This window comes from Mixophyes fleayi, chromosome 10 (assembly GCF_038048845.1).
Source record: "Mixophyes fleayi isolate aMixFle1 chromosome 10, aMixFle1.hap1, whole genome shotgun sequence".
Taxonomy (NCBI): Eukaryota; Metazoa; Chordata; class Amphibia; order Anura; family Limnodynastidae; genus Mixophyes; species Mixophyes fleayi.
In genome coordinates, this window is record NC_134411.1 from 50,265,893 (window position 1) to 50,290,960 (window position 25,068).

The 25,068-nt window shown below is 40.2% G+C and overlaps 1 protein-coding gene across 3 annotated transcripts in view; it reads left to right on the forward strand.

Annotated features, from left to right (window-relative positions):
- The window catches only part of PC (pyruvate carboxylase), a 341,750-nt gene that overhangs the window by 125,588 nt on the left and 191,094 nt on the right, over positions 1-25,068 (forward strand). For all 3 annotated transcript variants that reach the window (XM_075188742.1, XM_075188743.1, XM_075188740.1), the window contains exon 8: positions 9,295-9,413. In XM_075188742.1, the coding sequence (XP_075044843.1) occupies positions 9,295-9,413 (119 nt within the window). The remainder of the gene's footprint in view (positions 1-9,294; positions 9,414-25,068) is intronic.

Sequence of the window (25,068 nt, forward strand, 5' to 3'; positions counted from 1 at the left end):
AGAGCCCAACGAGCCATGACTTGCACTCGAAGGATGAACATGGCACAACCCACCAAAAGATAGCCAGTGCCTTCCATGCATATTATTCAAAACTATATATTCTTGTCCATGTTTACAACCAGAAAGTGAAACTACTGATTGAAAATGCATATTGGACTACCTCACACTAATTGAATTCCCTATCTATTGCTAGAAGACCACTCTTGCATTTGAAAAAAAACTTTACTGTCCACAGATTAGATCTAGCCATATTCTCCACACTAAATGGTAAAAGGGAAGGTCCTGACTGATTCTCTATTACATATTACAGGACCTTTAAAGACAACCTAGCTCCCCTTGTTCCGCAGTCTATCAATGACATATCAAACACCTCAGTCTTCTGCGCAATCCCTTTAGGCCTACATTAAGGTTATAATGAAAGTGAGCAAAGATCCCTCCCAGTGCTCAATCTACCGAACAATCTACCTGCTGAATATCGATAAAATGTGCTTTGCTAAACTGATTTGCAAACTGTATCAGTTATACTACCGGACATTCGCCACAAAGACCAAGTGGGATTTGTCACTAGTAGAGAAGCGCGAGATTGTACATGTAAAATTAGACCTCATACACCATATCACCGTAACAGACGCTCTGGCTTTGCTAATCTCCACTGATGCTGGAATGACATTTAGAGCACTTGGGACTGGGCCCAACCATACTTAATAAAATAGCTCTATGCAAAATTTCGTCAGCAAGGGTAAGGATAAATGACCGCTTGTCTGACTCTTACTATTATGAATGGTACAAGACGGGGTTTGTGTTTTTTTTTTTTTTTTTTTCATGTATGGAGGCAATGGCTAGAGCCATATGAAGGAACCCAGACATCAATGGCACAGTTGGGTACTAGTATGGAAACCAGTTATTTCTCTCCCAAACCTAATGATGGAATTAAATGTGGTGAATTATCAAATTTCAAAATAAACTATTCCAGATCTGTTATCATATACATTATGGTCCCTGATTCCACAACAAAGAGGTTGAAACAATCCCTTCAATTTTCCTAGCACCCAACTTGTAGAAAATATCTAGGATCACCCTAAGCAAAAGTCCATCCAACCAATGTAAATTTAACTTTACAACCCGCCCCCCCTATCAACACACATACATACACATACACATACACATACACACACACACACACACTAAGATTAAATTGAAAATTAAGAGCTGGTAAGACCAAAAAATTGTCCTGGCTGAGAGAGATCAACATCGTAAAGATTGTAATGTCCGTTTGTCGTCGCCAATAAAGCGAGTTTGTCGTCTAAAGCGAGTTAATGTGGTTCCAATGCATAAACAGATGTAATAGTAAAATCTATCATGGTATAACAAATTGCAAGAAAGTATAAGCAACACATTATGCTTGCATACTGGATCTAGTAAGTCATTTCATACTGAAGTCTGTGTGGTGAGATACTGTCCAGTGGCTTTTTATGTGGTTCGAGTTCACAAAAATCGTGATGCCACAATGTACACCAAGTTCTTCATTGGTTCAGGTTTTATGATGATCGAGTACAATGCAGGCCATAGGTCAGTTCAAACAATATTTCTCCAAAGATGGAGGCAACGAACTCCCAACAGCTGTTTAATTGCCTTGTCTCGGAACTGCTAAAAATCTGGTTTAAACCCATTAACAGAGTACCTCTTGAGAATTAATCTTATATTAATAACTAGCTATTGCAATATGCAATCGCTTCTCTGACTGTACCTGATTCCTGCTGGTGAAATGTGGATTAATAGAAGACCAAACAACACCTTTCATATGACCTGAACCATAAATATCTTTAATATAGGGTTACCTTTATGTAATCTTTTGTCTTAATAAAAGAATGTGAGTTGGAAATTATTTACAAATGTGAATAAGTGTTTTCCTATGCGATTGCGTAACTAGCAATAGTACGCCATTGCGTACAAATCTTATCGCATAGGAAAACATTAATTTAGAATGACTTCATCCAATTATTTGACTTCGACAAGATGAATATCCTTTCCGGGGGGCTTTACGTCAACGAATATCTATCTAGATCCCAGCTCAATTCTTAATTGATCTTCAGAAAGCGGTCAGACTATATGGGGTCGAAAGAGACCTCATCTCAAATATCTTCTCTTACACAGGCAGAGTACAAAAGGAGGTGCCCAACTCAGTTTTAGGGCTGAAAAAGATATCGTGTAGCATCTTTGGCACAAGGTCTTTTCAGGTCTCTACACAAATTCTCTGTACTGAAATCCCACAAGGGGCTGCTTCTACATTCCACAATTCCCATTTCCGTTTAGAAGAAATCATTGCTGCAGCATTTAAATAATGCAATTAAAGCTGTAAATCGGTGCACTGGAAATCTGACAGACCTCCACCTCCTTATCGGAGTGGTTTAGTAGAATAGCCTTTTATATGGACATGGAGGACTTGAAGTCCTCAGCTCATGACAAGTTCACATAATTTACAGCTACATGGGTAAGCTGGCTATAGTTTAAAGAAATTTGATGCTTATTGTTGCTCTCATCTGAGCCCCACTACCCATTATAATCCTACATCGCCCTCGCAATAAAAAGTTAAATTTTAATATATTTCTTTTCTCAACCTGTTGCTCCAGACCATAGTCTCTTTTCAATGATATGTCTCTATTCAAACGACTCACCCTACCTCTTATCCTAATTTGCCCCCTGATTCTAATAGATAATATTTTTGTTTATTTTTGTCATACACACATTGTTTTAAATAAGGATCTAATACAATATATGGTAATGTACATGTTTGTTTTCTGTATGACAAATTAACAATAAAGAACACAAACTTGGTATCAGACTCAAGTATATGAAAAACTTATTCCAATGCCTGATATATTTACTTTTAATTCACATGAACTATCTCCACTTTAATGATTTTTATATTTTTCTTTATTTTTGGTTGATTAGGTTTTACTGCCTGTGCCTTTCCTACTTTGATCATCAAGGGTTATTTGTGGTGAAAGTGACAATATATTTGTATACAAGAGTTTTAATAGCAGATATAGATCTATGTCTCTTCTTGCATACAGGCTGAATGGGATAAATAGAAACAGAGAAACCATGTAGGGCGCTGCAATATACCCTTAATATGCTTGTACTGCAGCTCTTCAAAGACAGTCTGATTCTGTCAAAAGGCAATAGATACATACAAATAGGAAAAGCGCAAAGCCACAAGCATAAAATATGAATAAAAATAAACACATTTATTATGAGCATATATACTCGTTCAACATGTTAACAGGATAAGATATAAAGCTAATAAACTGATATTGGCAGTAATTAGCTAATATACAGCTGTAAGTAAGCTGACTTCAATTAGTCCAAAGGTATACCCGGATTCAAGGCCAGAAAAAAATATATGTGGAAAAAAATATACTGCTGTTGTAGAAACCGATAACGGAATGGCACCTATGCCGAAGATTATATCCTTTTGTGACTCAATCTGTGGCAAATGGTTATGTTCCCTGTAACAGTGTCCAGATAACAAGCACCGATAGGTGCAATTTGGCACCAAAAAGTTCAAACAGGTACTTCGCTTTGCTCCATAAGCACGTGGACTTTATCCACCATGAGTAGTTACAGCCACATGTCTTCAATCCGATAAAAATGGCAATCCATAGTGAGCAATATCGACAGTAGTATAAGTCAACCCCGGGGTTGTAAACTGGCCAGTACCCAGTAAGTGGTCTCAGATAACAGTCCTGACGCATTTCCCGGCGTATCGCCGCTTCATCAGAGGCAAATATAATAGAGACTCAACAGCACTTCCTTATATATGCGAGTCTCATCACTTGGAACTTGGTCATATGATCGTCAGCTGATCATCCGGGAGTATCCAACAGTCTGACATTCAATGCGGTGATGTCCTAACTCCTGCACCCTGAATGGGATAAAGATTGTCTAGCAACCCCAATACTCAAATATTTGTCTAAGGGATGGAAATTCCCAACTTATTATAGATTTTAGTAACAAATTATCAGAAATTGTGGACAGTGATCTCGGCAAACCAAACCTCAAATGAAATTGGATCTTAAACTGAGAGCTTTTTTTTAAATTGCATGTTCAGAAACAGGAGTACAAATGTGAGATACTAAGTTTTCAGATAGGTATGATCACATTAGTTATGAAGTTCAATAAAAGGCCAAAGTCAATGCCCATATCCAAGTATTTCTGCATCAAGCTGACAAAGTTTCTAATCCCAACCATCTAACCTGTTTATTTTCAATGGTGATCTGGTTTAGTTTAGGAACCATATTCTTCCATAGTGGTCTGTAAAATCAACAGAAAACTCTTATCGGTACTACTTAACTCTGCTATGAGGGCCTATGAGAGAGTTGTGTTCCCATAGATGGTAGATATTTGACCCACAGTACCATTTTTATAGCATAAAATCATACATGTACAATATCTCCTAAATGGCTCTATGCTGGCCTATAATCTGGCAGTGTGCACTTGCAGGAGGATTTCTTTAGCAGTAGACCTATACCCCAGTCTACAGAAAGAATTTAATGCACAACGCACTAAACCCTGTCTTTGTAATTTCACTAATTTCTATAGATCTCACAAGAAATAATTCTTGCTAGGTTGATAATTAAGGCTACTACACAGTGTAGAAGTGCTTAGCTGCATATAAAGAAACCAGGGCCTTTTTGGCTGTACTCTTGTCAGGAGTATATTTTTAGACCTGAAAAAATGTTTGCCATTTGTGTATTTGTCTGCTACTGAGATCAATGTAAAACTTCAAGTTACCTGAACCACTTTTTATGGTTACTGCCCTATGCAGACATGTGTAAAAACCTGGGGAAGGTCCATTAGTGAGAAACAGAACTGAAATCTCCCTATTTTAGTCTGGCTTTCCAACTTGCATTCTAGAATAATGTCAGTTTTTGTCTTTTTTCCCCAAATACCCTAGCACATGTATACAGTAGTATAACTTTAGTCTTGTATCAGTATTGCATATTTGCGCATCATACCACTTGATAATTTGCATGGTATTAAATAGTTTAATTTGTTTATGGAGGTAAAATGATCCAACTCTATGTGCCATTCTCAAAATCTACTAGGGTCCCTATTGCCTGTGCATCAAACTTATTTGGTATGGAATGGATTAAAATGGCTTTCTCATGTGTGCAGGATTTTTGTTTTGTTTTTTCCTAACTTTTTTTTCAGTCTCTTGTGCCTGTATTAAGAAGCCATTGTGTGTACTCCTCTTATGTAGTATGAGAAAATCCCTCAACTCGCTTGAAATTATAACATTGTCTTAGACTTCTTTCCTAAGTATGGCCTACCACTGTGCATCTTCCTCCATTCCAGAATAAGTTAGTAGCCACAGCATGATCACTGCTTTTTCAGGACATTTGGTGTTCAGTTTGCAATCTTAAGCAATTGATAAAGCTGAGCATTGTTTCCCTAGATTTCTAAGAAGGTAGAATGCCTGGCATACAGAGTCTCACTTTGGACATGACCGTAATTAAAGTTTTGTTAAAATGTTCAGTTGAATGAATAAACAAAAGGAGCTTCACCCACTGAAAGATAATGGGCACTGCTATGTGTTTGTGAACCCATTGAAGAAGGGTGCACATCAGGCAATGTAATGATATCCTTTTAAATACAGTAGGCGTACCTACAAATGTTTAAGGAATGTGGAACAATAAAGTAAAAACTTTTAAGTTCCCTGAACTAGTGTTTATGAATTGTGGTCACATCTAATGTGTGTATATGTATATATGTACATCGTTTACCTGGTGAAGACATGGCACCAGGATGCACTATAGAAATAAGGCAGTGTGATGCTCTGGGCAATGCTCTCCTGGGAAACCTTGTGTCCTGACATTCATGTGGATGTTACTTTGACACGTCTCACCTACCTAAACATTGTCCAAGCCCAAGTACACCCCTTCATGGCAACAGTATTCTGTGATTGCGGTGGGCTCTTTCAGCAGGATAATATGTCCTGTCAGACTGCAAAAATTGTTCAGGAATGGTGTGGGGATCATGAGTTCAAGATGTTGACTTAAGTCTCAATTCCCCCAGATCTCAATCTGATCAAGCATTTGTGGCATGTGCTGTAAAAACAAGTCCGAGCCACAAAGGCCCCGCCTGCCAACTTACAGAACTCAAAGGATCTGCTGCTACCACAGGGCACCTTAAGAAGTTTTGTGGTCGTCCATGCTTTGACTGATCAGAACTGTTTTGGCATATTGTCTGGTTTATTCCAACGATAGGCCTTTGTTTATCAGGAGCATGTCTGCTTTCTTTCACCATTGTGTTTATTTTGTGTAGCAACACATGTTGCACTCGTTTTAAGATGAAGGACATCCTTCCTGCAAAGCTGTGGGGGTCTGTTTTTATGATTTTTGAAGGCAGCCTGCAGTGGTTCAGCTTTTAAAGGACATATTTTGGATTTGAATGCACAGTAGTTAAGTTGAGAACCACACACAGCTGCTTGCTGGGTAATATAAGTAGTTCCATACCTGATTAGCGGCTTGCACTATAAGTGGGTGTACTATTACTACTGAGCATCCTGGGCACTGTTCCATTGCAGTCTATAGCTGCTTATGGCATATTGTATCAGTAAGTATGCAGAAAATGGAGGTTGTGTTCGAAATGACTTATGTCCATTTATTTTACTGAAAGTCTAGTGAAAATAAAGTGTTATGTTCTTGTTAATACTGCAATTGTAAGTACTTCAGCTGTGGATTTAAAACAAAAGAATTATGAATAGTGGTATGCTGTTTCAGAAGATTGGATATATATTTAGTTCAGTTAGGTGAAATATACATTCTGCTTTGCAACTTGTTTATGTATTTTACGGTTACATAGAGTAGTGTGTTTTTTGGTTTTAAGTAAACCTTGTGGAAAGAGCTTTTCTTGATGTGGAGCTCTAATTGTTGCACTCTATCATGTCTGTTCTTTTCAATCTGAGTTTGTAGGTTAAGCCTCTGCAGTAGATTAATATTTAAGATGACAGTTGTCTGAAGCTGCACCCAGCCAGTTGCGCACAGTGTAATACACATTAATGAGGTCAGGTCTTTTTGCTTTATCTCTTAACTTTGTCCTTTTTCAAGTGACAAATAAGACAACAGCTGCCGTCAGATAGTTTTAACGTCTCTTCTGCAGTACTACTAGCTCAATTTGACTTGCCATATGCTGCTTTCTTCCACCTGATCTCATGGATTTTATCATTATATCAGCCAGGCAATGCATTTTGTCATTGGTAGAAAAACAAGTGCGGAATGGAAATTTGATATTCCCTGGCCACTTATACTTTACGTGCTTTAAGAACTGGAAAAAGACCTGTGAAGACTTATCAATATAGTAATTAACTGACCTATGAAAACCCCAGATACTATAGCCAAGGCTAATATAACGAACGCCGATGGATCATTATTGCAGCTTGTGGCGTTTTCTCCATCTAGCATTTAATGATCGCTGTACCAGTTCTTGCAGGTATCAATTTCTTGTAAATGTATGCAAATGACTAGATGTTCGTTAAATTGGTCACATACTGGAAGATAGAGATATAAATTGAATCTAAATTTTAATTAACATAAATGGCAGAATTCATCTTTTAGCGTGTAGTAATGAACATAGATGTTAGATGAGCTCCAATGGGCAAGGACTGGTCTGAGTGATTAGATATTCTCTGTATAGCACTGTTTAATATATAGGCACTATATAAATGGTTCGTAAACAATAGCCATGTTTCTCTCATTGTAATAAATCACAAAGCATTTTAGAGTTAAGTATGGCACTTCAAACCATTCAGTGCTAAGGACGAGGGAGTCTCCTCTTTCAAATGATTTGGGCCCCAGAGTTAGTTTGATCATGTGATCACCAGACTGTAACCACCTAGATTACAGAAAACATTAATTAGCCCAGTCTGGAGTAGGGGTGGGGGGGTTATGATGCTCAAATCTCCCTCATCCTTCAATAAACCCAGGGGTACACATTTAATTCGGTTGTTTGTCTTGTTGGTACAAATGAGCAAAAAATACCAAAACAAGTTCTACAAAGTATTTCTTGATGGTGTTTGAGACAAAAAATATGCACACTTGTTTTAAATTCACTTTTTTGAAATCTCAACAAAAAACCAAAACACTTTTCAGGCTGTTATAGGTAGATATAGTTTTATAGTTTGCAGTGACAGGCGGTATAAGCAAAATTTTTATTTTTTTTTCTGAAAAATTGAATTTTCAGAAAATACTAAGCTATAATTTGTCTGGGTAAACAAATAGACATTAATGCTGGAATGTGCCAGAGTAGGCTCAGCGGCAAAGGGGTTAATTTTCTGCAAAATTCTAAATCTTATAATTAGAGTAATGTTAGTGATGCTCTTTCCTCAAGCATATCATTGATATGATGCAAGTATGGACTATATTTCACTTCATTATTGGGTATATCACATTTACACAAGTTCTACAGTATTTTAATGCTGCTATTAATTCGACATTGCTGATTTAATACAGTTACTTTGGTGACTCTGCCAAACTAAATATTAAACTTTCGCTACATTGTAGTTGAATTAGTCTGGGCATACTGCCAGGTCTCGCCAGTGCAGTCACATGACCTTTTCGTTTTTGTATCTAGATGGCTAAACTCTGCCAACAACACAAGTCATAGATAGTTTCTCGGTGGAAGAAATAGATCAACAGGAATAAGCGCATTGAGCCTATTTATGGTTATTCAGAACTTATTTTAAAGTTAGGTGCCACATATTTACTTTGTCAAATTGTTTATCTAGGTACCAATGTGCCGGTAAGATCTCCCTAGTGTCCCTTCTCTCTGGCTTATTGTATCCCATTTTAATTCCATGCTATAGCCTTAATTCTATAAGGATGGGATTTACTGTTGTCTAGATCAGTTTTAATGGCTTAGATTAGTCCCTTATTCTTTACCAGATAGTTAAACTTGATGTACATATGCACAGGTTAAAATCTTCATGAAGCATACCACTGTGCTAAAACTCAGGCATCTTTACATGTCATTGTTGTGGCAAATGAGCAATTGGTATATATCTACTATAATTTTAGCCTGTCTGAATGACCTCAATTAAAATTGTGTATGTATAGAATAGTATTTGAAAAGTAAATGATGTGCCTTTAATTGACTGTATGTGTTTATTTACTTCTTAAAAATGCTCTCCCCATCTACTTTGAAGTTTTTTTTCTTTGCTAACAAAGAAAGTAGTTCAAGGATCCTATGGACACACACGTAACTCTCTCAATCTTTTATCTTGTTTGTCTGCAGGTCAGCTATGAAAATGCAGGTACAGTGGAGTTCCTTGTGGATAAACATGGCAAACATTACTTCATAGAAGTCAACTCTCGGCTGCAGGTGGAACACACTGTGACGGAGGAGATAACAGAGTAAGTTCTGATTTCATGGCTTCTGCAGGTGCTTCCTAGTATATATCTCTGGAGAAATGACATGACCACTTTGTTAAAAGGGATTGGTTTTGTGGCTGTATGTGTATGCTAGTATCTATTTTCAAAGTGGGCTGGTATACGGTGGTATGCCATGTCTTGCGTTGTTTTAATCCCATATTTACCTATACACAACAGTACTAGTTGGCATGTAAGATGTCTCAAACACTAGAAAGAAAGCATTGTAGATTTTCTAATGTAGCATATTAGTGTGTGTGTGTATATGTATATATATATATATGTGTGTGTGTGTGTATATGTGTGTGTGTGTATATGTGTGTATATATATATATATATATATATATATATATATATTATATATAAAAAAATTTTTTTATTTAGTGTGCATTTAATTGTAAAGAAATAATGCATTTTAGGAAAGACTCCCATTCTCTTGAATATAAAGGGTCTCCACATTGACATTTTACATCTCACGCTAATTGCTTTTGTATGCAAAATGCACTAAAACAATTGTTTGGTACTCACAATTGCCCCTGAGAATAATTTATTAGTACAATAATAATTAATCCTCCACAAAGGATCCGCAGCGCCTTATATAGCGTAAGGGACAGCAGTACAGGGTAACAGTACAGTGTAGCAATGCGAGATGTAGAAGCAGAACAAAGATGGTGCAGTAAGTACAGAAAGTAAGTACAAATAATGTGCAGAAGCAGAGAAACTTAAAACTAAACAGATCAGGTGCACAGGCAAAGGTGAAAGTGACTACTAGTGCACAGAGCGGAGATGGAGGGGAGAGCGTAGGAGGTTGAACCTGTGCCCACAAGTGTGGGTGATAGTAACAGGGTCAGGACAAAGATGGAGATGTGTAGGCAAGGTAGAAGTGGAGAGACAGTGACAGGAGTTGAGTGGTGAAGAGGAGAAAAGAGAGGGGAAAAGGTAAACAGGAGGAAGAGGACATGAGGGTAGAGGGGGCTGACAAAAGACACGGAAGGAAGAGCAGGTGAGGGAACAAGAACTCTATGGGAATATGTGAGCAAGAGTAGGAAGGAGCAGAGAGAGAGTGAGGGGGTGGTAAAGTATGGTAACAGGAGAAGGAAGGTAAAGAGGGATAAAGGTGGGCAGGCTTAGATGGAGAAAGCCTTCCTATGTTTAGTAGCAAAAACTGGGACTATCTGCAGGACAAAAAAAAACCTATATGTCACAACATTGCTGTCTCTGGAAAAGCTGCATGTACAGCTGCATATACAAACTTGTTTTTTGTCCCTTTTTATAATAGTTTTATGTGACTTCTTGCTAAACACTTAATCTGGATTTATTATAAAGTACTGTGTTCATGGATTAGAAGCTTTGCTAAACGGTGCATAGACAAATAAAACAAACTGGGCCAGGTACTTGGTTGCTTACTCTTTTTTTAATTTATTTTAATACTGGGAAACTATGCAAATTATTTTATTAAGCGACAACAGCCACCACTTGAACTAGTATTTTTAATTTTTAGTAAAACAGCTAATCTTCTAAATCAAGGTCACTTGGTAGAATGACTGACTTTATAAGCTTTGTTAGGAATATGGTCTATAACTACCCAGACCACATAGTCATAACCCGTTGGTTGCACCAGAATTTTGGCAGATTTGTTTTGCTTTACTTGCATATATTCTATACACCATCGCATATTTTGTTGTCCAGCTCCCCATGTCTGGTACCTCCTCAGAAACCTATTAACATCATGTTGGATGTCTGTGTTTGAAGACCTAAAAAAACTACAGCTTTTAATGTAAATCATGTAGAAAACTATTTCCTCTAATACTGCAGCAATATAATGAGGTTAAATCTTGATGATTACTCTTTAAAAAGCAGTATTACCAAACTGCGGAGGAATATCTGAGGTGGACACTGTTCATAAAATCGTTTAAGATCTGCACATGAAATCTGTAGAGATCATGTTTGGAAACTGACTTTGGATACTACAGTGTTTTGGGTTTTTTTGTTTTTTTTTTAAACATAGCATAAATTCACATCTCTCCAGTGTAAAATGGTATCTTGTAACATTGCATTTACCTTTTTTATGTTAATAAGCTACTGTTATCTGTGTAAAATACTAAAGTGCTAGATGGTACCGTACCTCACATCTACAGGCAACACAAGAAGTCCTCTGTCTCTGCTAAATGGAAGATTGGAGTTGTTTGTGTGTGCCCCACACAGAAAATAAAACTGCTCTACCTTTGTGGTGGGACAATGATACTTATTTCCTACAGTCCAGTCTTAAATCGGGTCAAAATAGGCCGCACAACTGATCTGCTGTTCCGTAACCACACTAATTAGTAAGGGTGTGCACCGGCCACTTTTGGTGTTTTGGGTTCTGATTTGTTTTGCCAAAACACCCCATGAAAGGTTTTGGTTCTGATTTTTTTTTTTTTTTTTTTATAAAAAGTGCTAAAATCCATATTTCCTGTTTTTTTCCACTCCTACACTATTATTAACCTCAATAACATTCATTGCCACTAATTTCCAGTCTATTGTGAACACCTCACACTATTGTTTTTAGTCCAAAAGGTTGCACCGAGGTAGCTGGATGTCTAAGCTAAGCGACACAAGTCGGCGGCACAAACACGTGGCCCATCATAGCTGGCTGTGTAGGCCTGAATGGCTTTTTTGCTCCTCCTCCATCCTCTGCAGCATATAGAGGGTGGAGTTCAAGCGCGTCACTACCTCTTGTTTTAGTTGATGGCAGGGCAGGTTCATGCTTTTTTGATGTAGCGGGAACAGTGAACGTAGTTTAATATCTGATACTAATATTACTGGACTGCCTATTGAAGTGGAATCTCAACGGGATTTGGTACCGGGGACACACTACCTCCATCAACCGTCTAAATTCCACTGCACAGTAGGCGGACACCGGATGCACGTCTAACACCAACATAGCTGTTACGGCCGCAGTTATCCGCTTTGCCATAGGATGACTATATAGGAGTGGCACTGCAGTGGCAGACAGGATGGCAGTTTGAAAAACTATGCCCCAAAGAGCACATAATGCCAAAAAAAGAGTTCCAAGATGGAATTGTCCTTGGGCCCTCCCACCCACCCTTATGTTGTTGAAATAGGACATGCACATTTTAACAAACCAATCATTTCAGCGACAGGGCCTACCAAACTACTGTGGCTGAAATGATTGGTTTGTTTGGGCCCCCACACAAAAAAAAGCTATTCATCTCTCCCTGTACAAACTAAACTGGCTCTACTGAGGCAAGATGTCGTTCTCGTCCTCATCCTTTGATTCCTGGCCCCCTTCAGTGTGTACTTCCTCATCCTCACACATTATCAGTTCGTCCCCGCTGGACTCCACAACCACAGGTCCCTCTGTAGTCTCTGGAGGCCAGTGCTGTTCTTGATTGAGGAATTGATAATCCATTTTTATGAACATCATTTTTTGAACGTTTTGCGGAAGCAACCTCCTTCGCCGCTCACTGACCAGGTTCCCCGCTGCACTAAAAACTCTTTCCGAGTACACACTGGAGGGTGGACAACTCAGGTAAAATATAGCCAGTTTGTACAGGGGCTTCCAAACTGGCTTTTTTTCCTGCCAGTAAAAATATGGACTGTCTGCTGACACCATCCAAGTAGACATGTCAAAGTAATCCTCCACCATTTTTTTCAATTGTGACCGCATCCAATGCAGCGACAGGACATGTCTGAAATGGTTGGCAGGTCCTTCAGTCCGGACCAGATGTTCTCAGCATCCCCGCCAGCAGGTCTTTTAGGAAAACTGAGCTTTGTCCTCTGAAGAGGACCGTGACATGCCAACAGCTCCTGCATTTTCTTCAACACCTGTGGCTGCGAGGACAATCTCCTGACCAGCAGGTCTTTGCACCTCTGTAGACTTGTGTCCGCCGGAAACAGAGACACAACATACGCTTTAAACCGAGGATCCAGCACTGAATGTATTCCTCTGACTTTAAAAGACTGACCACCCTCGGATCCTGGCAAAGCGTACGAAGGGCTTCATCCACAAGAACTACATGCTTGGTGGAATCGCAATGGTTTACCGGCTCCTCCCTCACTTTCTCCACCTGCTTCTGCAACAGCCTGATCGGGGGAATCACCTGACTCAAGCTGGCAGTGTCGGAACTGACTTCTCGTGTGGCAAGTTCAAACGGCTGGAGAACCTTGCACAACACGGAAATCAGTCTCCAATGCGCTTGACTAAGGGTTATCCCCACTCCTTTGCCTATGTCGTAGGTGGCTGTGTAGGCTTGAATGGCCTTTTGCTGCTCCTCCATCCTCTGCAGCATATAGAGGGTGGAGTTCCAGCGCGTCACAACCTCTTGTTTGAGGTGATGGCAGGGCAGGTTCAGCCTTTTTTGATGTTGCTCGAGTCTGCGTTGGGCACTGGCAGAATGCCGAAAGTGTCCAGCAATTTTGCGTGCCACCGCAAGCATCTCCTGCACACCCCTGTCACTCTTCAGGTAATGCTGCACCACCAAATTTATGGTGTTAGGAGGAAGTGGGTCTTGAGATTTCCCTACTTTATCCTCCAAATTTTTGTACTCCATTATATGCAGCACAAGAGAGCGTACCCCTAAACCCAACACACTTTGGGACTGCAGAAACAGTGAACGTAGTAATATAGATTGCAGTTCCTATTTTTTGGGACTGCAGAACTAGTGAATGTAGGTATTGCAGTACTAATATTTCAGGACTGCAATAATATATTGCTCTAGAATTTTTTTATACTTTTTTTAAATTATTTTTTAATATTTTTTTTTTTATTTTGGAGTTTTTAATAATTATAAAATTACTATGGACTTAGCACAACAAAACACAGGACTAAAGCACCACTGGACTCAGCAGGACAGACACTGGCCAAAGCACCACTGGACTCAGCAGGACAGACACTGGCCAAAGCACCACTGGACTCAGCAAGGGCAGAACACTGGACACAAGCATAAAGCACCACTGGACTGATCACGCAGGAGTACCACTACCCTACAACCTCCCTCTTCCCTGATGTCAGGCGAAATGAAGATGGCGGCCGCAAGCTGAGAATTTATGACATCCGAGTCTCGCGAGATCCGACGCGAGACTTGGATGTCATAACCTCGTTTCGGATCTTTTTGCTGGGCGGAAGTTCCCGAACATTGCTTGGATCCCGTCGGATCCGCACTGTTCGGGTGGGCTCGGATTAGCGGAATCCGAGCCCGCTCATCCTTGCTAATTAGGCTACTCTGTTTACCCACAGCAAATCAGCATTGTTCTGTGACAAACGGGACAATATGAAAAAAGAGATTATGTATGTGATATAGAGCACGTCATAAAGTAGATTAGAAAGAAGTATACCAAAATAGGACCTCTGCAATGAAATGTGCATAAACAGTATAGGACAACAAACAGCGATAGCCCTGCCCTGGAACACTGAGCCACACAAGCAGTTGGGTAATCTCTTACGAATACTGAAGTTTTAATAGTGGTTCCAATAATATCCCTGCTTTACTTACTGCTGAGGTTGAATCTAGAGAAGGTACTTTTGGAATAATTGTTGAAACTGGGCTGTTAATCAAATAACAGCTATTTGCTTTTATTTTCTGTTGAAACTTTCATCTACCATCTCATGGTGGTTGTCCCTATTTTGTGTAATAGTACAAAAAAAGTAACCAGTTTAACTGTCTGATGTAGTATAAATACATAATCCCTTCTTATTCAGACTAAACTAAGGGTGGCCAATACTGAGAAAGTTATAATAGTAATAATTGCAGGTTTTATATATTCTGCCTAAAGCCTATTGATGAGACAAATTCAACTCCTATTGTTCCTAAGTGTTCAGAAAACTTACCTCCCACTTGATTCAGTGATTTTATAGGGTCAGGTAAGATGTCACCGATCATATGACATTGCTGCCATGTTGTTGAGGCATAATGATCTGAAGACTAAATGGTTTTTGCCCCTTCATGACCAGAAAGAGCTCACCAATACATCAGTAGTAACAGATTTGGTAGTTGAAGTGGAAATATAGAAGTGACTGTGTGTGGAAAATGTTGAACGGCTGTTCTCCATATGAGAAAAATATCCTTCAATTTAAACTTTTTGTCAAATATCTCAATTTCTGATAGCTCCTCGGTTATATGTGTGTGAATATTACTTAATGTGACAAAATGAGATCACCCAGATAAGCTGTATCTTGTTTCTCCCACTAATAGTGGATGAGTTGCTATACTTTTTAGAACTATCTATTGCAGTTCATGTCCCAGTCAGAAGGGACAAATCTATTTCATATATTCAGTTATGTTCCAAATGTGCCTGCCTTGTGTAGAGTAATGTCTATGCAATTTTTGTGTAAAGTACACTTTTATTATGCTGCTTATGCAACCCAATGGTATCATATTTAGTGGAAGTACTGCTGTATTTACATAATTTTTAAATGACACTTTCAAAGAGATCTTGTGGCACTATAACAATAAAATGCTAACATTATGCAGCTAAGCAAGTAAATAGATTATCCACACATTCATTGTTGTCAGACCAACACTTAAGAGACCATCGTGTTCAACATAGTGGATTTAATATGTAGCAAAATGTTTCATTATCGTGTTTTTGTAAGTCCCCTGTTCGTATATTGAGACATGCAAATACAATGTGTCTTCAACAATTTGCAAACTTGCTGTTTCTAGTTTTGCTGTTAATCCGACCACACACACCACTGTGCAAAGGGAACTAAACATCTTCAAAGCACTGGTGTCATGAGTTTGATTCACGACCATGGCATTATCTGTGTGGAGTTTGTATTGTTATCCCTATGTTTGTGTGGGTTTCATACGGGTGCTCCGACTTCCTCCCACACTCCAAAAACATACTAGGGTCAGTTTAATAACAGCCAATTAAGTGTCTCTGTGTGTATGTTGGGGAATTTTAGACTGTAAGCTCCAGTGCGGCAGGGACTGATGTGTGGTGGGTTCTCTGTATGCTGCTGCAGAATTAGTGGCGCTATATAAATAGCTGATGTCTCCACCCCTTATTCGAGTTTGACACTTTTTTATGTGGTCAATGATGTGATTTAGGGTATTTAATAATTTTATTAACTTTTATTTATAAGGTGCCACTAGGTGTCCGCGGCGCCATACAGGGACAAACGAAATAACAATACGAGGAGAGACGGCACAGAACAGTAACCAATAATCACAGTAACTCAAGGCACAGCTAGAGGGGTAGGGGAAGGTCAGCCAACAACGGCACCAAGGAGGGAGGGCACGGATGAGAGGGAGACCCCCAGGGAAAGAGGAGGAAGCGAGAGGGGATGGGGGAAGAGGGTCCTCAAGGAGTAAGGCTAGGTAGCAGGCGAGCAGAGTTAAAAGTGGTGAAGACAGGAGGAAAGAAGACCCTGCTAGAAGGAGCGTACAATCTAAGGGGAGGGGAAGACTGACAGAGAGACACAGGGGAGAGAAGGAGGAACGGAGGATAAGGATAGCGGAAGGGGAATGAGGGGGAAGAGTCAGAAGAAAAGGTAGGAAGTTAAGTGGGAGACTGGAAAGCTTTAAGAAAAAGGTGGGTTTTTAGACACCTTTTGAAACTGGACAGATTAGGGGAAGTTCTGATGGAGCGGGGGAGCTGGTTCCAGTGGAGGGGGGCAGCGCGGGAGAAGTCTTGGATACGCGCGTGGGAGGAAGTGATCAGGGGGGGGGGGGGGGAAGAGAGGCGACGGTCATTGGCCGATCAGAGAGGGCGGGATGGAGCATGAATAGAGAGGAGGGAGGAGATGTAGGGTGCTGTGGAGTTGGCGAGGGCCTTGTATGTAAGAGTGAGGAGCTTGAACAGGATTCTGTAGGGTAAGGGGAGCCAGTGAAGGGATTGGTAGAGGGGGGAGACAGAAGAGGAGCGGCGAGAAAGGAAGATGAGCCTAGCGGCAGCGTTAAGTACAGATCGAAGGGGAGCGAGGTGAGAGTGGGGGAGGCTAGTAAGGAGGAGGTTACAGTAGTCTATGCGGGAGATGATCAGAGAGTGAATAAGACATTTAGTGGCATCTTGGGAAAGGAAGGGCCGGATGCGTGCGATGTTACGCAGCTGGAAGCGGCAGGATTTAGCAAGAAAGAATGTGGGGGCCAAAGGGGAGAGAGGAGTCGAGGATGACCCAGAGGCAGTGAAGTTGGGGGACAGGGGAGATAGAGGTGTTGTCGACAGTGATAGAGAGGTCAGAAGGGGGCGAGGGGGAGGGAAGACTATGAGTTCAGTTTTGGCGAGGTTAAGTTTGAGGAATTGAGAGGACATCCAGGAGGAGATGGCAGAGAGGCAGGTGGACACCCTAGAGAGGAGGGAGGGAGAGAGATCAGGAGAGGAGAGGTAAAGTTGAGGGTACAAAGTATGAGGGCGAATGGCTGAGAGTGGGACATCTGGATCGCAAACACTAACTAGCATCTGCTAATCGGTCAGTGAGAGCTCTTAATACAGGGTGCTGTCTGAGCCGGGAGACCCTGGACTGGTGCCGGCTTTAGGACCACATACCTTCACAACACAGGGTAGTTACCAACCAGGGCTTATCTATCGGCTAATCATTTGGCTGTTATTTACTAATGCTATTGTATTGCTATTATTCTTACATTGTCCTGTGTGTATTTACGCAAATCTGCATGTTTGTTTCTAATACTGTCCCTGAGGGATTTGTATCTTTGTAGGGACACCCCTGACGTGTGTCCACACCTATATTTTAGCTTTAGTAGTCCATTAGCCAGCTGATTGTAAAGAAAAATGCTCTGAACTTCAATTTCTGAAGAACAGGAAATTTATATTGTAAAGCTGAAGTGTGGTGGGTATACTATATAGTTTCACTATGGTAAGCAACCGTTCTATTTCAAGAGGAGTCCTGAATAGTAGAGTTCAGTACAGAGCCGTTTATAAACAAGCATTTTATGTTTTTCTAATGCTGTCTGGCTAATGTTTCCAAGCACTAGTCCTTGTAGATTGGCATGTCTTGCAGTTGACACCTGAGCCTACGCTGGCATCCATGTAAAGGCAGGATTAGCTAATCACTTGTGATCAGCAAGATATATTCTTGCAGTTATCTTTTCAGGATTGAGTTGTGTTTGTACATAGTTAATGGGGCATCCTTCACAATCCGTATCATGTCACCTTTATCAAATAAAGAGACCTATTTGTTAATATTTTCTTGTATATTGTATTTTGAAGTTATGAACCACGTGTTTTGTTTGTGTACTTCATGTATACATAAGAAATATGCCTCACCCATTTAAACAGCTTTGCCTATTAAAAATGCTACAGCTGATTAACCGAATAAACACAAAAATTCTTTGATTTAGCTTAGAATATTCCAGTATGTTCTTTGAGGTTCTTCTGTATATAGTAAATTGAAGTGCTTATTACTGTTCTGTAGATTTAGTAACATATAGATGCATACAATACTCAGTCTGGAAAACTTCGAGAGCTACCTTTTAGGAGATTGACAGTTTATCACAGAAATAGTGTCCCAGTAGCTACCGCTGGCATTTGAGAGAGCATGGTGGCAACAGAGGCCTGTGGGCTGTTGGAGAACTGCTGTTCTTTCTTGGCTCTCTGCCCATGATCAGTATATTTAACATCTGCTCTCTGTTTGACCAAGCTGCTCATATGGTTTGGTCAAACATCGTAACATTCACCCAGAACCATGCCTTCCAAATTACATTTTTTTTTATTTTTTTTTAACCGATATTATGCAGCAATGTTTTTTACCCTGTAGGTGGTCAACACGCATAGATGTGTAGATCTGTGACATGAAGTTTGCTTTTTACCACTATCTGTCACAATTGTACTCGCTCCACTGTCAGCTCTGTTATGTTTGTATATTTGTTTGTTTGTCCGTCCATTTAGAAATCATGCAAAGGATACATACACATTGCTTAGTAGAACTGCAAGCTTGCACTTCTAGGTTCAATATCAAGTGTTGTATTGTATGAGTAGACCCAGTTTGGTGATAGTCTCCCTGAGGAAATCTGCCATAAAGCAACTTGTCTGCAGTTATTAATCAAATGCTTTGATTTATGTTTATAAATGCTTTTGTGTGTGTGTGTGTGTGTGTGTGTGTGTGTGTGTGTGTGTGTAGCCTGAACTCTCCTCATTCTATTAAAGCCTAGAGGTAGTTTATCTTGCATTGCAAAGCACAGATTCTCCAGCCATGAATGGGTGCCCCTCCTCCCCAGAGGAATCTGGGAAAAATCTGGTTATATCTTCTCTGCTTTATTGCTTAATTAAAAGAACAAGAAACACATTACCTTTTTGCTCAGCAAGACACTGCAATGAAAATAGTTCTTCTATTTCTCCCAAAAAGATTAAGGGGGGAAAAAAATCATGGTTTATATTGCTTCACATCTGTTGCATTTTGAAGGGAAGCTAAAACTCATTACTCTGATTGTTAATGATCCTGCGTCGAATGGCTGCACAAAATAAAGGATATTTTTGTTCATATAAGACTTGTAACACAGTCACAGTTTATTCTTATATATTATGTCTTGTGGCTATTTTTAAGTAAATTAATCCTGACTTTTAATGTAAAAGTAAAAGTAAAAGAGAGCAAATTGACTCTTTCCTGATGCTCTCCTCACATTATCTGACCCTCAAATCCATTGTACCCATTGTAGTAAAAAGAATTAACAAATATAGCCAATTTTCAAACTTTAAAATGAACACTGATAAGATGGCACTCCTGCTCAACTTCCCTTCCCCCAACTGAAGGTACTGAAATCTAACTTCCATTCTGTTTGCAACCACAAAATTTTAATATTTAGGGATCCATCTCACAAAGCAATATGATTAAATTTTTTTTGGGAAAATTTCCCGTCAATGATTGGCTCCTAAAGATCTCCGCTTCTGGGCTTCCTAACATAATTTGTGGATTGTAAGAGTGTCGGCGGTGAAGATGAATGTCCTCCCCAAACTCCTCTACTTTTCATAAATCCTCCCAGTCGGAGTCCCCTTAAATGTTCTCAAAGATCTTCAGAACAGTCTGCCTCATTCCTTTAAAGACACTCGAAAGATGGAGATTTGGGCCTTCCCTGTCTATTTGGTTGCTCATATCATGCAAGCAGTATTAATCTACTCATTCCCACAACAGACTGAGTGAATATTGAAGTTCATCTGCTCCACATGCATCCCCCCCCCCCCCGACTCCTTTTATTTTATAGACAACCCTCCCCCCCCCCCCCCCCAAATCTTTGCAACTTTACGGTTCTCACTGACAATCTGGACCTACTGCACCTGTACTTTTGATATAGTAAAGGACTTGATCCGAAAGCCTATAAATGCTGGAGAAACCACATTACACTTTTTTTTTTTTTTTTTTTTTCCCCCCATGACCTTGTGCAAGAAAACTTTTCCATGTGTTCTTTAGGCTACAGGAACGCTTTGGGCTCCCTACATCTGCTTTCTGTTAATATTTGCAGATTCGTCTTTTCTATCATGACAAAATCAAATGCAGAACTCCATCTCCCCATCATGTTAGAAGCCTTTTGTCTGAGTAGTTATCCCTCCTGCCTGACCAGATGTCAGGCAGAAGGGTGAACTACCCAGGAGGGTGAGGCAACAATCAGATGTTGCCTCACCCGCAGCCCTTTCACATGGTGGCCACCATTTCACTCACACTCCCAGACCTGGAGGCAGGCAAGAATGTGGGGTAATAGTACTTGTCTTCCAACAATGCACATTCACAGTTCTATCAAATGTCCCATCACTCACTTTTTACTCAATTTTCATTAAATATGGCCAACTGACCGAGGAGCTACATGAGCTTAGATGGGAAGACGACATGGGTGAATCTCTCAGCTCAGAGGACTGATCCTGGATACCTGGAAGGAGTGGAAAAAAGCTCGATTTGTACACAATTAAAATAAAATTCTTAAGTTTTCCACTGGTACTGGGTGCCATCCCAATATCTCAGCTTACAGTTGGCATGGCTGTGGAGCATAGGGCACCCTGTCTCATATGATGGAACTGCCCCAAAATGATAAACTTCTAGAGAGATGCTCACTGCTTGATGGCACTTATCACGCAGGTTCACCTTCCACATAATCTCTTGCCACCTATTTCCGCCTCCAATCCACAACACACCGAAACACACAAAGTAATTGGCCATATCCTCTCTTCCGCAAAGATGTGTCATAGCGTCACCCACTATTAAACCATTTGTCCTTAAGGTTTAGCGCACACACAAAATGGACCACATCACCAGTATTATACATGACCGCCCTCTCGTTCTCCAATACCTGGAGTGCCTGGACATCTTATGCGGACATCACATTGCTCACCATCTAGATTGCTGTTAGTATGCAATCTGGTTTGCCCCTCTCATCTCCTACTAATGTCCTTAGTTCCCCCCTTTCTTTTTTTTTCCCCATGTTGCACCACCCTACCTCTGTATCTTCCCCTCTTAATACTCAAGAACTCTCTTACTATTTAAATTCAATACTTGTAACAGCCTCACCCTGTCCCCATAAACTAAAAGAACACACATCTTACAACAATCTTTCCTATCTTTCTTTCTCCTTTCTTCTATTAGCGGGTAATGTATCACCTGATCCAGGTCCCCCACACTCCTCCTATACACATCTGAACGCTACAAAAATCCAGCAAAATTCAAATGCATCACCTGTCTCCCATCTCTTCCAAAGTCCTTTTAAATCTGCCCTTTTGGAATGCACGCTCTGTTTGTTACAAACTTCATACATGACCTCTTCCTTTCAAACAACCTCAACCTTCTGACAAATACCGAAACATGGCTCAAGCAATCAGATGTTTCCTCACCCACAGCCCTATCACATGGTGGCCACCATTTCACTCACACTCCCAGACCTGGAGGCAGCAAGAATGTGGGGTTATACTACTTGTCTCCCAACAATGCACATTCACAGTTCTACCAAATGTCCCATCACTCACATTCACATCTTTTGGAGTACATACTGTTAGATCACAGCAACACGTATAGTGAATTGCTTAAAAATCCTATTGCCCCCTGGACCTCACTGACAATTTCTTGAACACTTTTCTACATAGCTCCCTCACTTATCTTCTGACATCCCCACCATCATCATGGGTGATTTCAACATCCCTATTACTAATTCACATTCCAATGCTGCTTCAAAACTGCTCTCTCTAACCGCCTCACCTGACCTCTCCTAGTGGATTGAATCTGCTACTCAGGATGGCCACTGTCTTGATCTTGTTTTCTCTAGACTATGTGCAGTTTCTGCTTTTCCCCCTCTTGGATCATAATTTTATTAGCTACTCGCTTACCCAAAGTTTTTTTAACCGCCCTGCTGTCCACCTCTTCAAAGCCTCCTCATACCCGCAGGAATATTAACTTTATTGATTTTCAACAGTCTTCCAACTCTCCAACACCACTGCTCCCCAATTTCTACATTCTCCTCTGATAGGGCAGTACCTAATTTTCACCAAACTGTAGCTACTGTCCTTGATGTGGCTCCAGCAACTCTTGATATTCTGCGTAGACTTCGTTGTCAACCGTGGCACACTAAAGTAACATAAAATCTACTAAAATTTCTCATAAAGCAAAACCAATCCAATTTGACACTGTATTCCCCTACTCCATCATTCTTACTTTTTGTTATCCCTCTCATGTATAGTTTCTTGCAAAAAAAACCCACTTTTTTTATTTTGTAAACAAAATTAGCTGTACACATCTAGTGGCAGGGATGGATAATATCAAAGTGGTATAGCCTGACACCCAAAACCGATTACTCCTATTTTACTGGCTGAACCTGTCTAATTGACTATTTGGGAGACTTGTTTACAGTAAGATGGTAATATTGCAACCATTCAAGTACATGATTGTAGTTTTTGTTGTCTTCACTGCTTTAAGAGCTTGTGTTATTAATGAATTCTGGTTGTTCACTGTGTTCCGTATAGTGAACAACCTGTATTGGCAGCAAGGTGCATGTTGTTCAGTTGTCAATCCACTGTACAATTGCCAAGAGCTATGGTCTATTGTCCATGGAGTATTATTATTCTGGGAAACCACTCCAGTGAATATAAGGAAGTGCACTTTATAACTGCCCAGCACTGTTAGCCAGAAGTGGTGATGCCACAGTACATAATATATGCAACTACTGCCACACCCCAGTGCTTTGACAGTCAGAATTTAGCACTGCTTGGTTCACCAATGTACTTGCATAAACCATCTTTCCCATAACTCTTAATGCGACAATTAAAATTTGGTCCCCATGCAACTCGGAAAATTAGAATTATTTGTCCTGTTTACATGTTAACATGTTTTCTCTGTCAAGGTCCTAACTCATTAATGTAATAAATCTACCCCACCCCATCGATGCACACAAACACCATAAACAAGATATTAATAGACAGATAAATGTGTTAATCAAAAAGTCATTATTGACCATAATCGCAGAAAATTGTCAAATGAAGAATAAGTGCTTATGGATGGCTCCTACAAGCCAGATAAGTCACCTATACTTTGAAAGTGAAGATGGGCAACAATAGATTAAGATATCTAGGTAGATTGTTATGATGTATCACAGCAGCCATAGAAGAGCAGTTCAGTATCTTGGGATTTTCTATTGATATTGCTCAAGTCATGTGAAGTCTGGATCACTGAGTTTTTGGTGGATAGCCTTCTTTGAAGCTCAGACATGTATATCAGAATACTGTTACCCAAGCTTCTGCTGCTTAAAGCATTCCTGATGAGGGCTAATCAGGGACCGATTAAGGATCCAGGCCGCCCAAGGATAACACACTTGTAGCGCCCCCTCCCCTTCCACATCAGGCCAACATGTGGTAGGTAAAAAAAACCTCATCCTTTAATTTAAAGTCTAACTTTCTTCACCCCCGTAACCAGTGTATGTGTTCCTGTGTTTTCAAACCTCGGCTCCACTTGGCTTTTTAAAGGATCCCTGCAATCATTGTCACGCATTTCATTGTGATTAAAATCAGAACTGTATAGAAGTAGGCATGAACGAGCGCTACTTAGGGTGAAGGTGAAAGGGACTGTCATGCATGCGCCTGTTGCCATCCTTGTCTGTCCTACACTCTCATCCTCAAGAGCCCACCCAATGATGACTCATTGTTTTCAGCCTTTACCATTGGTGAACATTAAGGTGAAAACCTTACTACGTTTTTCTTTTAATCTTGTCTTTTTACTTTGGAGAGCTATTCTTATTTTATAATGCGTTTCTGTATATCCCTCCTCCTCACAATTTTGCACTACCAAAAACTTTGCTCCCCTGAAAGCCTTGCACCCTAGGCTAGAGCCCAGTCAGCCTATTGGATAATATGGCCCTGGGTCTAAGGGCTAACAGCCTTCCACAAATCCCAGGAGCTAGGTAGGTTGCTAATGTGCCTAAAAAAATACAGTACTCCTGGCATCTACTTTCACAAGTCGTTGTCAATGGATAATAATCTTTCCTGACACAGTAAAAGATCTTGGTGGCTGAGATTTTAAAATCCAAAATGCATGATCGCAAAGTATATTTTTATTTTTGACCCCCAGTGACTGTGTATTGGGTCTAGTGCAGTGGATTCCAAACTTTCTCAGTTCTAAGGCACCCCTGTGAGATCTCCAAGGCACCCCAGGGAGCCCAGGCGCAGAGTTTGGGAACCACTGTACTAGACAGTCAAGGTTGCTTTTGACATTTAG